Raw genomic sequence first — 16,249 nt, 5'->3', positions numbered from 1 at the left:
GTTGAGGGTCAACACTTCCTGAAGGGCATGGCGGCAAGCTGGTATGACATGGGCATTGTAAAACTGCCACAGCGTCTACAAAAATGCATCGATTGAAATGGCGATTATGTTGAAAAATAAAGCATTCTTCAATCTTTAAAGAGATGTAACAATTATAGAAAATAAATGTTTCTTTGTATATCTAAAAATATAGGAGACCTTTTTTTTTTTTTTAGGATTGCACTCGTAAGTATTAAAGGTAAAAGTCATTTTACACATACATCAAATTACAGTGCTTAATTTTTATTCTAACATCTAAGTTTATTGTAATGGTAGTGAAAAATGTTGTTATTATAATAATGATTTTGTATTTTGTGTGTATATTTTTAAGTCTTCTTTTACAGATATTGGGGAAGTGATGATGAGGAGCCATTGAAAGTGTTTAAACAATCAGAAAATTTAAGTGCTGATACTGAGCCTTTGAGAAAAAAAAGAAAACAAGAATCTACTGATTATTTACAAGGAAAAAATGATGGTGAGAATAACATTTTAAAAAAGAAAGATATTGAAGAAATTTATTTAGAATCCAGTAATTCATCAGATGTAGAACTGCTTGAAACAAAAATTTTAACACAGAAAAAAAACACAGAAAAAAGCAGTGAAAAAGAACATAAAAAGCCAAAGAAAAAACTAAATGTGGAAAATGCAATTCAGCCAAGTATCGATGAGTTTGATTCTAATCCACGAGATTTATCAGGGAACTTTTGTAAAATAGGTCAAATAAAGAATAAAAAAATTGAAAAAACACAACGAACTTTACCAGAATGGTTAAACAATCCAACATTTATTAGCAGAGATTTGCAAGAAGAAAAGTCTCTTATTTCTGAAATAACGTATTTAGATGCTGTAATTAAAAAAAATTTAGAAAAGGCTGGTATTCAGTATCTTTTTCCTGTCCAGCTTGCAGTAATTCCATGGCTAATGCAGTGCAATCAACAGTGTCTTTACATTCGCCCATGTGATTTATGTGTTTCTGCTCCCACAGGTAGCGGCAAAACACTTGCATTTGTTCTTCCTATTGTTCAGTGTTTGAAAGATAGAATTGTGTGTGCTATAAGGGCAGTTATAGTTTTACCTGTTAGTGAATTAGCTATTCAAGTCTATAAAGTGTTTGAAACATTTGTGAAAGGTACAGATCTAAAAGTCATTCTTCTCACTGGTCACAAGTCTTTTCTTGCTGAACAAAATGCACTTGTTAAAAAAGGAAATCGTGGATTCAGAAGTCTTGTTGATATAGTAGTCACTACTCCAGGCAGAATTCTTGATCATATTCATAGGACTAAGGGCTTTTGTCTTAAGAGTTTACGTTATTTGGTAATAGATGAAGCAGATCGTATGATGGATGATATACAACAAGGTTGGTTAAAACAAGTAGAAGATTCTGTGTATAAAGAAAGCCTTTCTCCTTCATGTGTTTGTTTTGATTTTAGTAACAAACGGATGTCCACTCCTCCATCCACAGCTTGTGGCTTTGGATACATTATGCAGCCAATGCAGAAGCTGCTATATTCTGCAACTCTTTCTCATGATCCAGAAAAATTACATACACTTTCTTTGCATAAGCCAAAATTATTTACAGCTGCATTACCATCTGAAGCAGAAAATGGGTGGATTGGTAAATGTCCTATACCTGATGAACTACGTATGTTTGAAATTATCTGTGAGGATGCAACAAAACCCATGGTTCTCTGTCATATTATTAAACAGAAAGCATTTAGAAAAGTATTGTGTTTTACTGAGACAGTAGAACGTGCACAACGATTGCATGTAATACTTGCTGAAATGGGTCTGTTGCAAGTACGTGAAATTTCCTCATATAATCGACCAATACAGCGTAAAATTGTTCTAGAGCATTTTGTTTCTGGGAAAGTAAACATTTTGGTATGTTCAGATTTAGTTGCAAGAGGAATTGATATTGAAGATATAGACTGCGTAGTTTCATATGATGTACCTACATTTGTTAAGACATATATCCACCGAATAGGTAGGACTGCTAGAGCAGGTAAGAAAGGTACAGCAATAACTTTGTTATCTGAAGCTGAGATTACATGTTTCAGAAAAATGTTGAAAACTGCAGAAATACCAACTCCTGAAAGAGAACATGTTGACTCTCAAGACCTTACCACATATGTTCCTTTATATCAGAAAGCTCTAAAAATAGCTGATGTAAAAATCAAGTAAGTCTCTTAATATATTTAAATTTATTTATTCATTTTAATACTTTATTTACCTTGCCTTAAACACACCTTTCGTCTTTTATGTATGTTGTTGTGTATGATATAATGGCTATCAGAACCTGATTGATTCATACACCTATAGGTTCCAGATAAACCATAGAAATTTGTGACTAGTATCATTTCAGAATAAATGCATTTAAAAATCTGTATGCGTCTAAGTCCTCTCTTCTTAAAGTGCACATACTATCTACATGTATTCATCAGCGATATATTCCTATAGTAGTTGATAGTCATTGAATATGAGAGGATCTTAGGCTTCATGTAATTAAATAATTCATTCCAGAGTGAGGAAGATTATTATTTTCATAACAATATAGTACTGGCTGCTTATTAAAATCACTTCTATTCCAAACAGATTTGAGTTATTAAGCGGCTGAGCCTAATAAGTGGTGATTTTTGTATTGCAAACCATGATATCTGTTTTAAACTTCTCTAGTAAAATAATAACTAACAACTAAATCCAATAACTAATCCTAAAATAACAGTTAAAAGTTAATGCTGAAACTAAACTGTTTATGCAGTTTTGAAATTTATTTTTTATAACATACTTGATGAAATTAACTTTTACATTGTTCTAAACATGTCCGTTCCTTTTGCTCATCATCAGTTTTTCAGTTGTATTCTCAATTTTGTAAAACTGTTGCTGGTAGCTTTTCTGGTCAGTAACTTTCATTCAAAAGTTTTTATTAGAATTTGCAATGCTTTTCTAGATTCGATTAATGCTGGTATGTCATCATATTTTTCTGTACTTCTCTCATTATCAGTTTCTACTCACATTTTCTCAGTTCACACATATTCTAAAAATGAGTCTTCCATCGCCGAAATATTTTAGTTGTAGCTTGCAGTTCTTCTGAGGCTTCTATATAAAAGCAAAATTTGGAAAACATTCTTATCTATGTTTTTAGGTATTAATCCCCAGCATTGATTATAGAATGCATAATTTTTAGCACATATATTGACTTGCTCATCTTCTTTGCTCATTTTTGAAAGATTCAGTTCTGTTTATTATTTTCTATATATCATTTCTGTAATGAAATTTGCGAGCTTTAATAACATCCTGTAAGAACATGTATTCGCAGGAAAAGACACTGTTTTCCAAAAAAGGATCAGATATGTATGTGCTTCACTGTTTTCCAAAAAAGGATCAGATGTTTGTGTGCTTAACAGTTATCTAATTAACAAAGCTGTTCGACGTCTCATAAAAAAAAAAACTGCTTGGTCATTCATGAGTAATTGTTCTTTTATAAAGTTAGAGGTAAATTTTTTAAGTAAATTACACTATGATTGATGAAATTCACAATTTAAATGCAATTTTTCACTAGCTGCCCTTACCAAAAACATAAAGATCTTTCAACAATTTATCTTTTTTTTTCAGGCTTAAGTCTTTTCACATAGGCATTTTCAACGTGTTACAATTAAGTGCGAAATAAATTTTAAAAATGGTCCTTTTAAGGATGTAAGCAATTTCAAAAATCACGTTTCTAGCCAGCAGAAAGATTATATTTAATCTGTTAACTTGGTTTGTTTGTTACTTCATGATTACAGACCCTTTTTTTTCAGGACTTTTGTTTTCCTTCAGCCTATAGTTATCACTGCTTTTCAATTCAAAGACTGTTAAGATACAGTAATGCTAAGAAGCAGTTCATGAACTGTTTTTAAGATATCTCTGTGAACATAATCTGTATATTCCAAAGGGAAGATTTTGAATTTTGTGAACCTTCAAAGATTGACTGCAAAAATTTTACTTATTATTATCAGTTGGCATTCGAGAAAGAAGATATTAATTTAAAAGAATGTCCTTGTTTTTATTAACCTTAAAGTAAGAAAATTTTTTCTCTCTGAGCTGGAATGTAAAAAGGAACTCTGAAAAAAAAAAAAAAGTCCTACATTTAGTTACAGGTGCAGGAGTGTAGAAAAATTTTGGACAAATCCATTTTAATAAAGCACTACATTATTAAGCAATAAATAAGCCAGGTTTAAGGTCATAGTTTCCTGTACTTGCCCAATCAGAACTAAATTTGTGCAAAATTATATGCATCTTCCATGTGTTTGCATCTTGTTTATTATTCCATGTGTTTGCATGTATCTATTTATAATCATTCATGTATAAGGTGCATCCCTGATTTTCACGTACTTTCTTGTGACAAATGTGCAGCTTGTACATGTAAGATAGAGTAAGGTTATTTTTAGAGTGTAATTCCATTTGCTGTAAGTTGTCAAAATAAATGGCTATAGGAATCTTCATACAGAATAGCACCTGTTGAGAAATGCATTGAAAAAATGTAAATTTTTTAAATAGAATATGTGTATAGTAGTAAATGTTTCCTAATATAATATAGCTTTAATAAACATAATACAGTACAAAGTCTGAGACCCTGACTTGTCGGGACTGCACGAATTTTGGATTTGGGATTTTTCCGGATATTAGATCTAGTAAAGATGGCATATAGAAATTATAAAATTAAAAAGTATGAAATCGTGACTTATGAAATAACGAAGCATTTATGATCTAAAGGGTTACAAAATATACAAAACGAAGCATAATATTTATTTGTTTACTTTATTAAACATTTCTTTCACTGTAAGTTAAGTTGCTTTTTTTGTGCTAATATTTTCTCTCTAATTCTCTAGACAGATATAATTTCTTATTGTTACAAAGTTCAACTGTTTAAGTCCTGCAATTGCTGTGTCAATCAAATTTTTTTGTTTTCAAAAACCTCTCTCACTTTTCTTCAATGTCGATAAAGGTGTTTTCTGGATCTAGAACCATGCTGCAGATTTCATCATCCGTTAATTGATTCATGATTGGGGTTTCATTGCAATAAAAAATTTCTGTTACATCATCTTCATTTATTACTGCATGTACATTTCTTTACGAAAACCATTAATTGGAAAAATTCACTTTTGCTTTGCGATATCGGAAAACCTTCGAATTCTCGGCTATCATCTTCATCATCTTACTACGAAATATGGTAGCTGGCCATAAATTATGCCAAGCACTTTTTAAAGCATCTGGAGACACATCCTCCCATGGTCTAGCGATGCTCCACACAGCAGGTTTTATGCTAAAATATTCTTGAATAGTCTTGCCATTATTGAAGAAATTTAACATGAATTTTAAAAATGCTACTTTATGTTTGCATTTCAGCACATGCACTATTCTAATATCCATAAGCTGAATGATGGACGTACAGTTTGGAGAAAAGAATAATACGGATGCATTATCTTTCACCAAAACGTAATTGAAGTGTGAGCCGAACAGTTATCTATACATTCAGGGCATTTTTGTGTCATTAGGTAATCCAACTGAATTCAAATGTTGCCGAGCCTCGGGTGGAGATGGATTACAAACAAATCATTCATTAATGCTTGTGTCATTCATGTTATTTTATTTGCACAATATATAACGAAGAAAATCTGTACTCCTTTAAATGCTATAGGTCGTGTATTTTTTCCAATTATACAGAATTTACACTTGTGTGTTCCTGTAGCATTTGCGCATGCTAAAATTGTTGGTCTTGCTTTGGAAGCTTTAGCGGCGTTCACACTGGGACATATCGGAGCTAATGAACACATCCGACGCAATCAACACAGCCGATCAGCTAGAAAAAACCAGTTTTTTGTCACTACGAACCCAGTTGAAAAAGCTGAACTTCATGCAAAACGGAGCTAATCGACACATGAAACCAACTAATCAGGAGAGTATTTCAAATCATCATCAGCAACAGAAGCATGCTAAGTTCAATAAACAACATGGCTGACGACATGAGCAAAGATTGTAGTCTAATTGCCAAAATTTAGTGACATTCCGTTATATGGGATAATCGACTTAGAGACTATAAAAATAAATTTAAAAAAGAATGCGCTTGGATGATGATTGCGGATTGTTTCCATTGGAATGGTAAGTAATTTTCTTTTCTCTACATTTTTGTGTTTCGATTTTGAATCCGGAGTATTAATTGAATTACTGATATCAGTGATCTCAGATAATATATCTAATTGTATTACACAGTTGCCAACTCTCCCAATTTAGGCAGGAGACTCCTGATTTTTAACCGCTCTCCCGCCAACCCGATTTACAATATATTTCTCCCGACTTTTTCTTATTCTTAAAATATCTCACGATTTTCATTGAACTTGGCTTAATACTTCGTTATATGGAGAGAAAAAAAGTGATTTTGGACGTGTGAAAGCAATTGAATTTTCTCTAGATTATATCTAAAACAAAACCTTGCAAATCAGATGAGAATTTCTGCTTTGTGAGTGAGAGCATACGTATCCAGAAACGCCGTTCTCCAATGAGCATCGAGCTCCACTGCATGTCATCTGGCGTATATTAGCCAATGAACACAAAGCAAGCTCAAGGCTGTTATTTGGATGTTCTTTAATTATTTTGTTCATCTTGTTCTGAGTTGTGTGAGTACACGTGCCTTCAGGAAATAGTTTTAGAAATTATCATCTTTTGGTATGTCTGCGAGAAAGGTGAAATACTCCCGTACGTTTCAAAAATAGTACACAGTTGACTTTCCTTCCATTATTTCCTCAAGGAAATGTAATAAATTTGCGATGTGTACCGTCTGTCATTGCAATTTTTCGATTTCGCATGGTGGAAGGGTGGATGTTCTCAATCATGTGTGTACAGAAAAACACAAGGGCAACGGGAGTTGTTTTGAAAAAAATGAAAAATTAAATTTTTCTTCGGAAACAAAGGACCAAAAAGTTATTAATGCAGAATGTCTGTTCTCTGCCTTTTTACTGGCGCACAACCTGCCGCTGAATGCATAGGATCACGCTGCAGCTTTATTTAGAAAAATGTTTTTCAATAGTAAAATCGCTAAGAAATACTCAATAACAAGGACCAAAACAGGTGCAATTGTTAAAGAAATGGGTTTGAAAAATAAATCTTCAGTTATTGATTGCATTAAAATAGCTCCGTTGTGCCTCTCTACGGATGGAAGAAATAATACCGATTCAAAACTGTATCGAATTGTTGTTTCTTTTTTTAATCCAGAGTCTTCAGAAATTGAGTGCAGTTTACTTTCTGTTCCCACTTTAGAAGGACATTCGACAGGCTTTAATATAGCACAGCTAATTATTAAAACTTATACTTATATGAGTTGCATTTTCTTTGAAAAGAAAATGCAGTCCCTCTGGATAATTCCTTAGCACTTAGTGCCGATAATGCACAAGTAATGGTAGGCTTGAAGACTGGTGTTGCATCTTAAGAAAGAAAAATTCAGATGTGCAGATTATGAAGTGCACATGTCACCTCTTAAGTTTAGCAGCTGAAAAAAGGGAAGCTTCTTTACGAATAAATGTAGATGAACACATTGTTGATATTTATTATTATCTTGAAAGGAGTTCTAAAAGGAAGGAAAAATTGAAACAGTTCCAACAGCTGCATAATACTGAAATGAGAAAAATTTTGAAATATGTGTGTACACGCTGGCTGTCTTTAAAGAAATGCTTATCTAGAATTCTCGATCAGTGGAACCTTTTTGCATTTTTTAAAGAAGAATTAAATGCTTCGAGAGTTAAGATAAAAGGCTGTATTGAAAGTTATAAAATACCTAAAGTAAATGGAGGTGTAGTTACTTCTTACATTGTTAAAATAGGTTTGAGAAAAAAAAAAGTAATTTCTGCACCTTTCAGCAATTCAACTGGCAGTTCTCAAAATAATACTGCAAAATATAAGCATAAAGCTGATACAAATTTCTCTCAAAATAAAAAAATTGCTCAACAGACGAAACATTTTCCGATTACTGTAAGTTTAGCTAAGCACGAATCTGCCACTGTTCATAACAACATTCTGAATACGAAAGCAAAATCTGCCACTGTTCATAAGATTTGTACGAAAACTGATTTTTTTTGTTTTGTTTTGTTTTCTTAAACGATGCAAGTAATAAAAATGTTTTTTATGTGTAAGGTATTTTTGTGTTGCTTGCATTTAAGAATTAGTAACTATTTAAAGTTAATTCATTATTAAAAACTATATTTTTATCATTTTGTGAAAAATCTCCTGATTTTTGAGTGTCAGAGGAAGTGTGGTATTATAAAGTTAGCAATGGAATTAAAAGTAGTAAAAGCAAAGCATAGACAAAAGCGTTTATGTAATATTTTTCTTTCTTATAAACTTTTCTCATCATGAAAAGAAAGGTACTGTTTATTGCCTCATATAATAAAATGAATCCCATTAACTTTATAAACTCGTGCATTCCCCTAATCATTTGGAATGAAAATAACTGATAATAATAATAATTAAATAATAACAATAAAGCATGTTTTTATTTTTCAAAATAATTTTTGATGATTTGGAACCTGTCTACATAATGACCAAATTTTGAACAAAAGGAAAGTATAACCCCTTGCCATACTTAATTGGTCAACCCAGAAAAGAATAATAGTTATTATATAATACAGATATTTATCATTCACATTTTTTTCAAGTAATGATAATTATCTTAATATTTTAACTTTTACTTCTTTGAACTAAGTTCTAAAAACTGTACCTAATTGTGTTCCAGCCATTTCCTAATTTTCCCTTGTAAACAGTTTAGGACAATGCTTTTAATTTTTAATACGTCCTTATAATTCTCTCGTAGATGAGGTAGCAAAACAGAATGATGGCCATGAATTGCTCTCTGCAGGTAAATGGATTTCACCCACTCACATTGTGACGTTTTTACTAAAGTAATACATATGCTGCAAGAAGAAAACTCCGCAACAAAATACATTTTCATTGTTTTCTACTCACTATACATTTTGGTTGAACCATTTTTTAACAAAAAGTTTTCGCTCTGTTGCTCAAAGATTCATGGCAGAAGACTGCTACGAAATGTTAACAAATGAAAGCGTGCTTCATCATCTACTCAAATTATTGGCTGTGGCTAGTAGATGCTTCCAGTAAGTGTGAACGAGCTAGGTTAGGTAGAGCCGTGTTCCATGCGTCGGTTAGCTTCGATACATCGTTGAGTACCAAGTGGGAATGGCCCATTAGACATCAGTTAGAGCCTTTTCTGTAGAAGTAGCCAAGGTGTTTCATGGTACCACTTTATGGCCAGAAAAGACCAGTTTCATCAGGTTTTCACTATTAATGAGTTAAATGAATTCATTTGCAAATAGTTCAGCAGCTTCAAAATCAGCTAAAGCTTAAGTTCATTTCTTCATGAAATATTTTGACTTAAGCCATTAGCATTGGACCTGTCAATGGCATGCACTCGCTGCGACACTGTCTGACCATCACTTTTAGTATAATGAATAATTTTTCAATTTAATTTGTTAAATTTTTCCTGTTTTCACTGCGAGTGGGGTGTCGGAATACCCCTAAAATTCAAAAAGTTCCTTTTTCTGTTTTCTTATGTCATATACAGTTGATTTTCCCATGCTATGCTACTCGAGATTTTAAGATGAATATACCTTTATCCATTTTTTGCAGCAATTCCACTTTTTGTTTAATGAACATTGAAACATGCTGTCATTTCGTAGATTCTGTTGCAGCTCCAGAATTATTTCGGCATAATCGAAAGTTCAAACTTTAATTTTCATAAAAATGCTGTAATAATAACAACCTGCAAAAAATAATGAGCTGGATCGATTCAGAAAGTTAAGGAACAGTGCAATTCACTACATTAACTAAAATTCCTTGGAATCAGTTAATTATAATTTTAGCCTAGCTTAATAGCGTCCGTTATACATTATTGGCTATGTATCATGAGATTGGCAACAGAAGACGAGTTGTTCGGCTGAATTTTATTTTGCTTCTATTGCGCACTGAGACAATTAAGCCTGAATTTTATTAGTTATTTATTATACTTTTGTCTATTTCTTACACAATGCTAATCCGAGTCCTGAATAAATAAATTTCCACATATATTTAAGGCTTACAGAGGGCTGGCAGTAGATATTTTATTGCCTGATGCAGTCTCTGCGGGTCTCAAATTCTGCTACCAGATGCCTCTCTAAGTTCTAAATTTTTGTCGCCTCTAAATTTCGGGTTCCAGTACTTTCCCTAAATTCTAAAAATTTCATCATCCCTTAATTTTGTTGCTTGGTGTTTCTCTAATTCCAAAAATTTTTCTTTCTCTAAATTCGAAAATACGATCTCTGGCGCCGGTTCTGGGTTTATGTGAAAACAAATCAGTTATTCTTAATTAAAATAGCACTAAATCTTATCTTTTGGTTTATGAGTATCGTGAATAAAATTTATTTTTAGCATATGGAAAGAAACGTTTGTTAAATTTTTCCTTGTCAACATTTCCATGTGTAACGTGTATACGAGCCAATTTCCCTTAGAAAGTCCTCCACGAATGCATTCCTTCCCTTAGGCAGATAGCCCTAGTGTGCTTTGCCATAATCTTAATAAACCAAACGTTGTCAACATTTCTTAGAGCATTTAACTTTAATCATCGCCAAGTGTAATGTCAACATAAAAGGTTACCATACTCTTTGTTATTCAATTTCTGATATAAAAAAAAATTATGCATCGCTGCAAGAGTCATTACTCAAGTTGTCATATGCTGATAAACATGTGGTGAAGGAAGTAAAATATAATAAATAATGATTTGCCAGGTTGGCATCAGGAATATAAAATATTAGTAGTGCAAAATCAGCGATGTTTCTACGTAGAATGTTTTGGTTGGGGATGTATGCCAAGCAGATGCGCAGCTACGGAGCAAATTCTTGATTACACAAATTTATGCTAAAATAATTGTTTCTTTAAGGTATCCGACCTTGTTTGGGTACCATTTTTTTAAAAATGGTTTTTATTTTAACTATAAACATATCAATTTGAAGATGAGCATATTAATGAGTGAAAACAGTTTAAAACGTTATGCTAAGTAATTTTAATTTTGAAAAATAATGGGAAAAAAAAAAAGAATAATCTTTGCTTAAATTTTGCCTTTACGGCAACAACCACGGTGAACAATGTATATATAAATATGCAGTTTTTTAATTTGTATTTATGTTTACACTTGTTTTGTATGCAATGAAGCAAAATAATTAAGAAATATTCATATAAAATGTATAGTATTTACTGTATATTTTTCTATTATTGCATCCAAAATCTAAAATAAAAAGTAACAATTCAACTTCTAATTAATATTTCTAAAATCTTCCGCTTCAGAGCATGCATCAGGTTATGTATGAAACATGTATAGAAAGTATCATTTAATTTTATCCATAAAATTTTGAGTTAAGGCTGTTACCATTGGCAATATTTACAGGAAAAAACATGTTTCAGAAAACAAGTTTAAAGTTTTCATAAAACAATTTCTTAGTGAAAGAAGCATCCCTGATAATTAAAATCCTCCTGCTTTGTAACTGACACCTTGTTTTTTCTTCACACACTTTGCACTTTTTCTTTCGAGAAAGCGTAATTTTTGCTGTGTGTTTTTTGTAAAACTTGTGGAATGCCGCCAAGAGTCATGATTTTGCACTTTATGAAGTTTTCGAATTCCCTGCTCAGTGTAAAATTCAGGACACATACCTAACCTTGAAAACGCTTCAAGAAAACCTATAAATCCATCATTAAATAACACAACACTTACATTTGCTCCAAAGATTAATGTTTGCAAGTTTATGAATGTTTCTTTCGGAACAATTTGCAATAAAATGCCATTAAAACGTTCCTTGATATTTTGAGTTTTGCCATGTATGCACTTTTTTAATAACTCTTGTTTATGTAGTCAACTCCATATATGTAGGTTTAATTAAATTCAAAATATATGTTGGTTTTTGCCGGATTCCCCCCCCCCCCCCCCGATTTCTGCAATCGCACATTCATAGTTGCACCAACTCATTGATTGAGGAGGGCATTCATTGGCTTCGAAGAAGAGCTACAATGGAACACATGGCTAGTACAGTGTTTCCCAACCTTTTTTGTGCTATGCCCCACCTAATCCTCTCTAAAAATTTTAAGCTTCCCCTAGCATATACATAATTTTTAATATTTAAAAATCGAAATTTTCATGAAAGAAACTTGAATGATGGCTTTTAGGAAGAAATGACTACGAAATTTTATGAGCAAACACAGTAAGTGAACTTTCAAAACATGGAGAACTGAAATTCAAGAAAAAACTGATTTTAGTGAAAGTTTTTTTATTTTAAGTATTAGTCATTTTTATTATTTAAATTTAGCGAGTTTCTTGCGCTTGATACTTGCTGCAAAGAAATTTTATGTCAGATTCCAATTTAGATAACTTGAGTCTCAAGTCTCCCCGTTTCATTATATCCAACCGATTTCTCTCTTTTTTTTTTTTTTTTTATTATTATTATTATTTTATTATTATTTTTTAATTTTTTAGCAGCAAATCATTTATGGCACTAAATCCGCATTCAGTAAAATATGAAGATGGAAAGGGTAACAATAGTTCTCTTGTAAATTTTGTTGCATTTGGATATCTGATTTTGGTTTCCTTACAAAGCTATGTCATCGCTCCTTTTATATTAAATAAAGTTTTAATTGACTCATCATTTTGTATTTCTGCGAGTTCTTCTTTTTACTGCATATTTGAAATGTCAACCAAATCCACTAGCATTGGCTGCATCATCCAAGTTGGAAAATCAATTTGTCTTAAGTTACAAAATCTTTTAAATCAGCCGATAAAATTTTCAGATGATCAACAATAACAAGTATAGCGGTAGTCGCGTCACATTTTTGGAGCCAATGAGACTTTTAAAACTTTTTGTGGTAAATAGTATATGCCTGACATAATTCAACAAAGATAATGAAACCAAATATTTTCCTTTTGCATCATAAGTTTTATTTGCTCCTTGAAGTTGTTTATTTAATATATTTAATTTTTCAAAGATATCAGCTAAATAACTCACAATTGCCTTGTTATCATCCGTTGACGGATTTTTCATTTCAGGTTTGTCCTTTAAAAAATAACTAAGAGTATCAAATAGTTCCATAAATCTTTCCAAGCAGTTCCCTTTCGACAGCCGTTTTACTTCAGTGTGAAGTACAAGTCTCATATAGTCTTCATTTTGTTCTTCATAAAATAACTTGAACATTTGGCCCTAGCTTTAATAGCATTGATACACTTTATAACTAAATTTAGTACTTCATTTAGAACAGGTGAATTGTTTTTAGCTACCAGGTTTTTCTCTACGAATAACACAATGCACAAGAAGCCTTTCTGTATTCTCATCTTTTATCAATTTTAAGCAACCCTTTTCCTTATTTCGTGCTTTACTTTATTTTTCAACTATTATATTAGGAGCACCATCTGCAGTACAAGATGTATGATATTTCTTAGCTTACTATAAATATCTTTGGAAGTAGTGGTGCTTTCTAATGATTTACAGAACATTTCTTCGGCAAAATCTCCTTTATGAATATATCTTACACAAGTTACAAGTACGGCCTCACTGTCTCTCAAAGTTGGTTCATCCATTTGCACCGAAACCTTTCTTGTTTTCAGCTTTTCAACAAGTTGTATTTCAATATCCTCACTCATTTAATCTTTCTTCTGCAAATAGTATTGTTATTTAGTGGCATAGCTTTAACGTCTTTGTAATTTTTTTCTAGAACAGTTTTAAATGCTGGTATTGATTAAATTCTCCCCTATAGTATGGCTTTTCCCAGATTAAGCGATGAGTAATGAAATCTGATAAATAGCCTCAAGAGCACGATTAACAGTTGCTTTATGAGTAGTAAATAGACACTTTAATATTACTCTTTTTTCAAAAATTTTCCTTAAAGTGTGAAAATAATTCAAATCTGAATTAATATCAGCATTATGTTTCACCTTCAAATGTGCCTCAAGACGACCTAGTTTCATTGATTTGTTGGTCAAGCATTATTGGCATAAAAGGACAAAAGTTGACCGTTTATGGACCGGGTATGAAACCAAATTTTAAATATGCCTCCGAATACTGACGAACGTTTTTTCTTGCTTGCATCCCTCATTTCACTAAGGGCTGAAAGAAATAAATTTAAGATCAATATAAACAAAGCTGAAAGCAGCTACTGTTGCCATTCAAGGAAAGAATAATATACCGGTTGCCATTCCTACACTAAAAGTAAATTTGTTTGCTGAAATGTGCGAGAAACGTCTGGAAAGCATAATGTGTCAGTTATTTAAATGCCTTTAAAAGCATTTAATGTCCATGTCTACAGCAAGAACTCTTTATAAAATATTTAAAATGCACCGCAAATTAAAAACTTTATTTCATATACATCATACTTATATTTTTCTTTATTTTGGGGAATAAAAAATGAAATTTCGAAAAATTTTGACTTCATGAAACATATTTAGAAAGTCCTTTGTCCCCTTAAAATTAGCATGAGTCCATTTTCGAATTGCCCTCCTTAACAGTCGCATTGCCCCCTTGTGGGGCGTGGGCCCCACGTTGGGAAACTGCATCTCAATTAAGTTTCCAATATTACTTCTAATTGCAATCCCTAATTCTGCAGTTTATCAATAAAAGAATCAGTCAGTTTACCTTTCCCTTTCAATTCAAGGAGTGGAGTTTCTTACTTTTCGTAGTCTACTACCAACACTTTTCTGTACATGTCCAATGCATTCCAGTTTCGTGCTGAAGATTGTATTCCATTCTGTTTATTTTGTTGCAAATGATGCAAAAATGTGATATAGCTTTCAAATCAAGCACTTTGTCAATGCTAATCGACAAAGCAGCAACACATCTATTCAACATCGAATACCCTCTGCGCCAAACTAAATACGAAAGTAAGGGAAAAAACTATCGCCAGATTCTTAAAATGTATTACAAAATATCTAATACGCAGGTTTATAATTTACAAAATCTTGATGATAAATAAAGTTTCTAAATAGGTATATCTATTTAAACGCTCACTTCCAGCCCAGAATATTGGAACTTCCGGTTTATTACGTTACAGAAAAGTGCTTATAACTTCAGTTATAATTAACCTATCAACAAGCAAAAACTTGTATTTGATAGCTAAAGATGTATTCTTTAAGATAATGTAATAAAGTAAAAATCGAAATTTTGACCGAAAATCGTGTTTTATACGAGGTCGGAATACCTTAATATTGACATATTTTATTTAATGCCGAAGTGAAATTAAGAATCGGAACTCTCATGTTTTATTGTGGGAGGGGAAAAAAAAATCAAGTGTGCATGGGTAAAGCATACCCCCCCAAAAAAAAAAAAAAAAAAAAGTTTTTGGTGGCTTTGAGGTGCGAATTTTAGATCGCTCCGGATATTGGATGTTCGAATCTCGGACTTTGTACTGTACAACTTTAGCTGTAACTAAAGCTGTGTTGTGCTGTCATCACTCTCAGCAATAATTGAGTATTTCCAGTGCCTGCACTAAATAGAAATGTCCTTGATGATTGGGCACCTTTTGACAAAGAAAAATGGAAACATTCATCAGCTATGGATTTTAGTATTTCGGAAGAATGAATTGGTATTCCATATAGAAATGTCTGGAGCAAGAAAATTAGAACAGGAGTATGATGGTATAGAATTCTTACGGTAGCTATTACTCCCATCTCTGTTGATTGCTCTTTTCGGAGGGGAGTATGAAATCTTTCAGCATCGGATGTATTTGACCTTCCAAGAAAGATTCACTCACTTTTTTCAGTAGCTTTCGAAGTTGGAAATGCATGAAAAAACTCAGGTATTCACACATGTATATTAATATTGTTCATGTATTTATAACTTTCAAAAGCGTGCTGGAAAACTTACTGTGTTGTGTATCTCCAAATTTTTTTTTTTTTTTTTTTGTTTCTGCATATAATTGTATCAGTAGCCCTTAATATGCAACAATATATGCTAGGATTAAAGCTATGTTGTTTGAATGTTTTAAAGTATAAAGCATTTTTCTAATAATCTCATGAAATCATTCTTCTAATAATCGTATGAAAGGTAGGAAATTTATACCATATTTAAGAAAATGTTAACAAAAATTATGAATGTTTCTAAAAATTGATTTATAATTGTGCAAAATTCTAGAATTAAGGAAGTTTATTTTGTAGGAATTA

General features: G+C 32.0%; 1 protein-coding gene across 1 annotated transcript in view; it reads left to right on the top strand.

Annotated features, from left to right (window-relative positions):
* Positions 1-16,249, top strand: part of Dbp73D (putative ATP-dependent RNA helicase Dbp73D) — a 43,439-nt gene that overhangs the window by 13,971 nt on the left and 13,219 nt on the right. Inside the window, exon 2 of the mRNA XM_035354773.2 lies at positions 384-2,216. Coding sequence (XP_035210664.1) covers positions 384-2,216 — 1,833 coding nt within the window. The remainder of the gene's footprint in view (positions 1-383; positions 2,217-16,249) is intronic.

This window comes from Stegodyphus dumicola, chromosome 5 (genome assembly GCF_044657685.1).
Source record: "Stegodyphus dumicola isolate Sdum_Otavi_A_Nest chromosome 5, ASM4465768v1".
NCBI lineage: Eukaryota > Metazoa > Arthropoda > Arachnida > Araneae > Eresidae > Stegodyphus > Stegodyphus dumicola.
The sequence above is the reverse complement of the archived record's forward strand: the minus strand, read 5'-3'. Positions and strand labels throughout refer to the sequence as shown.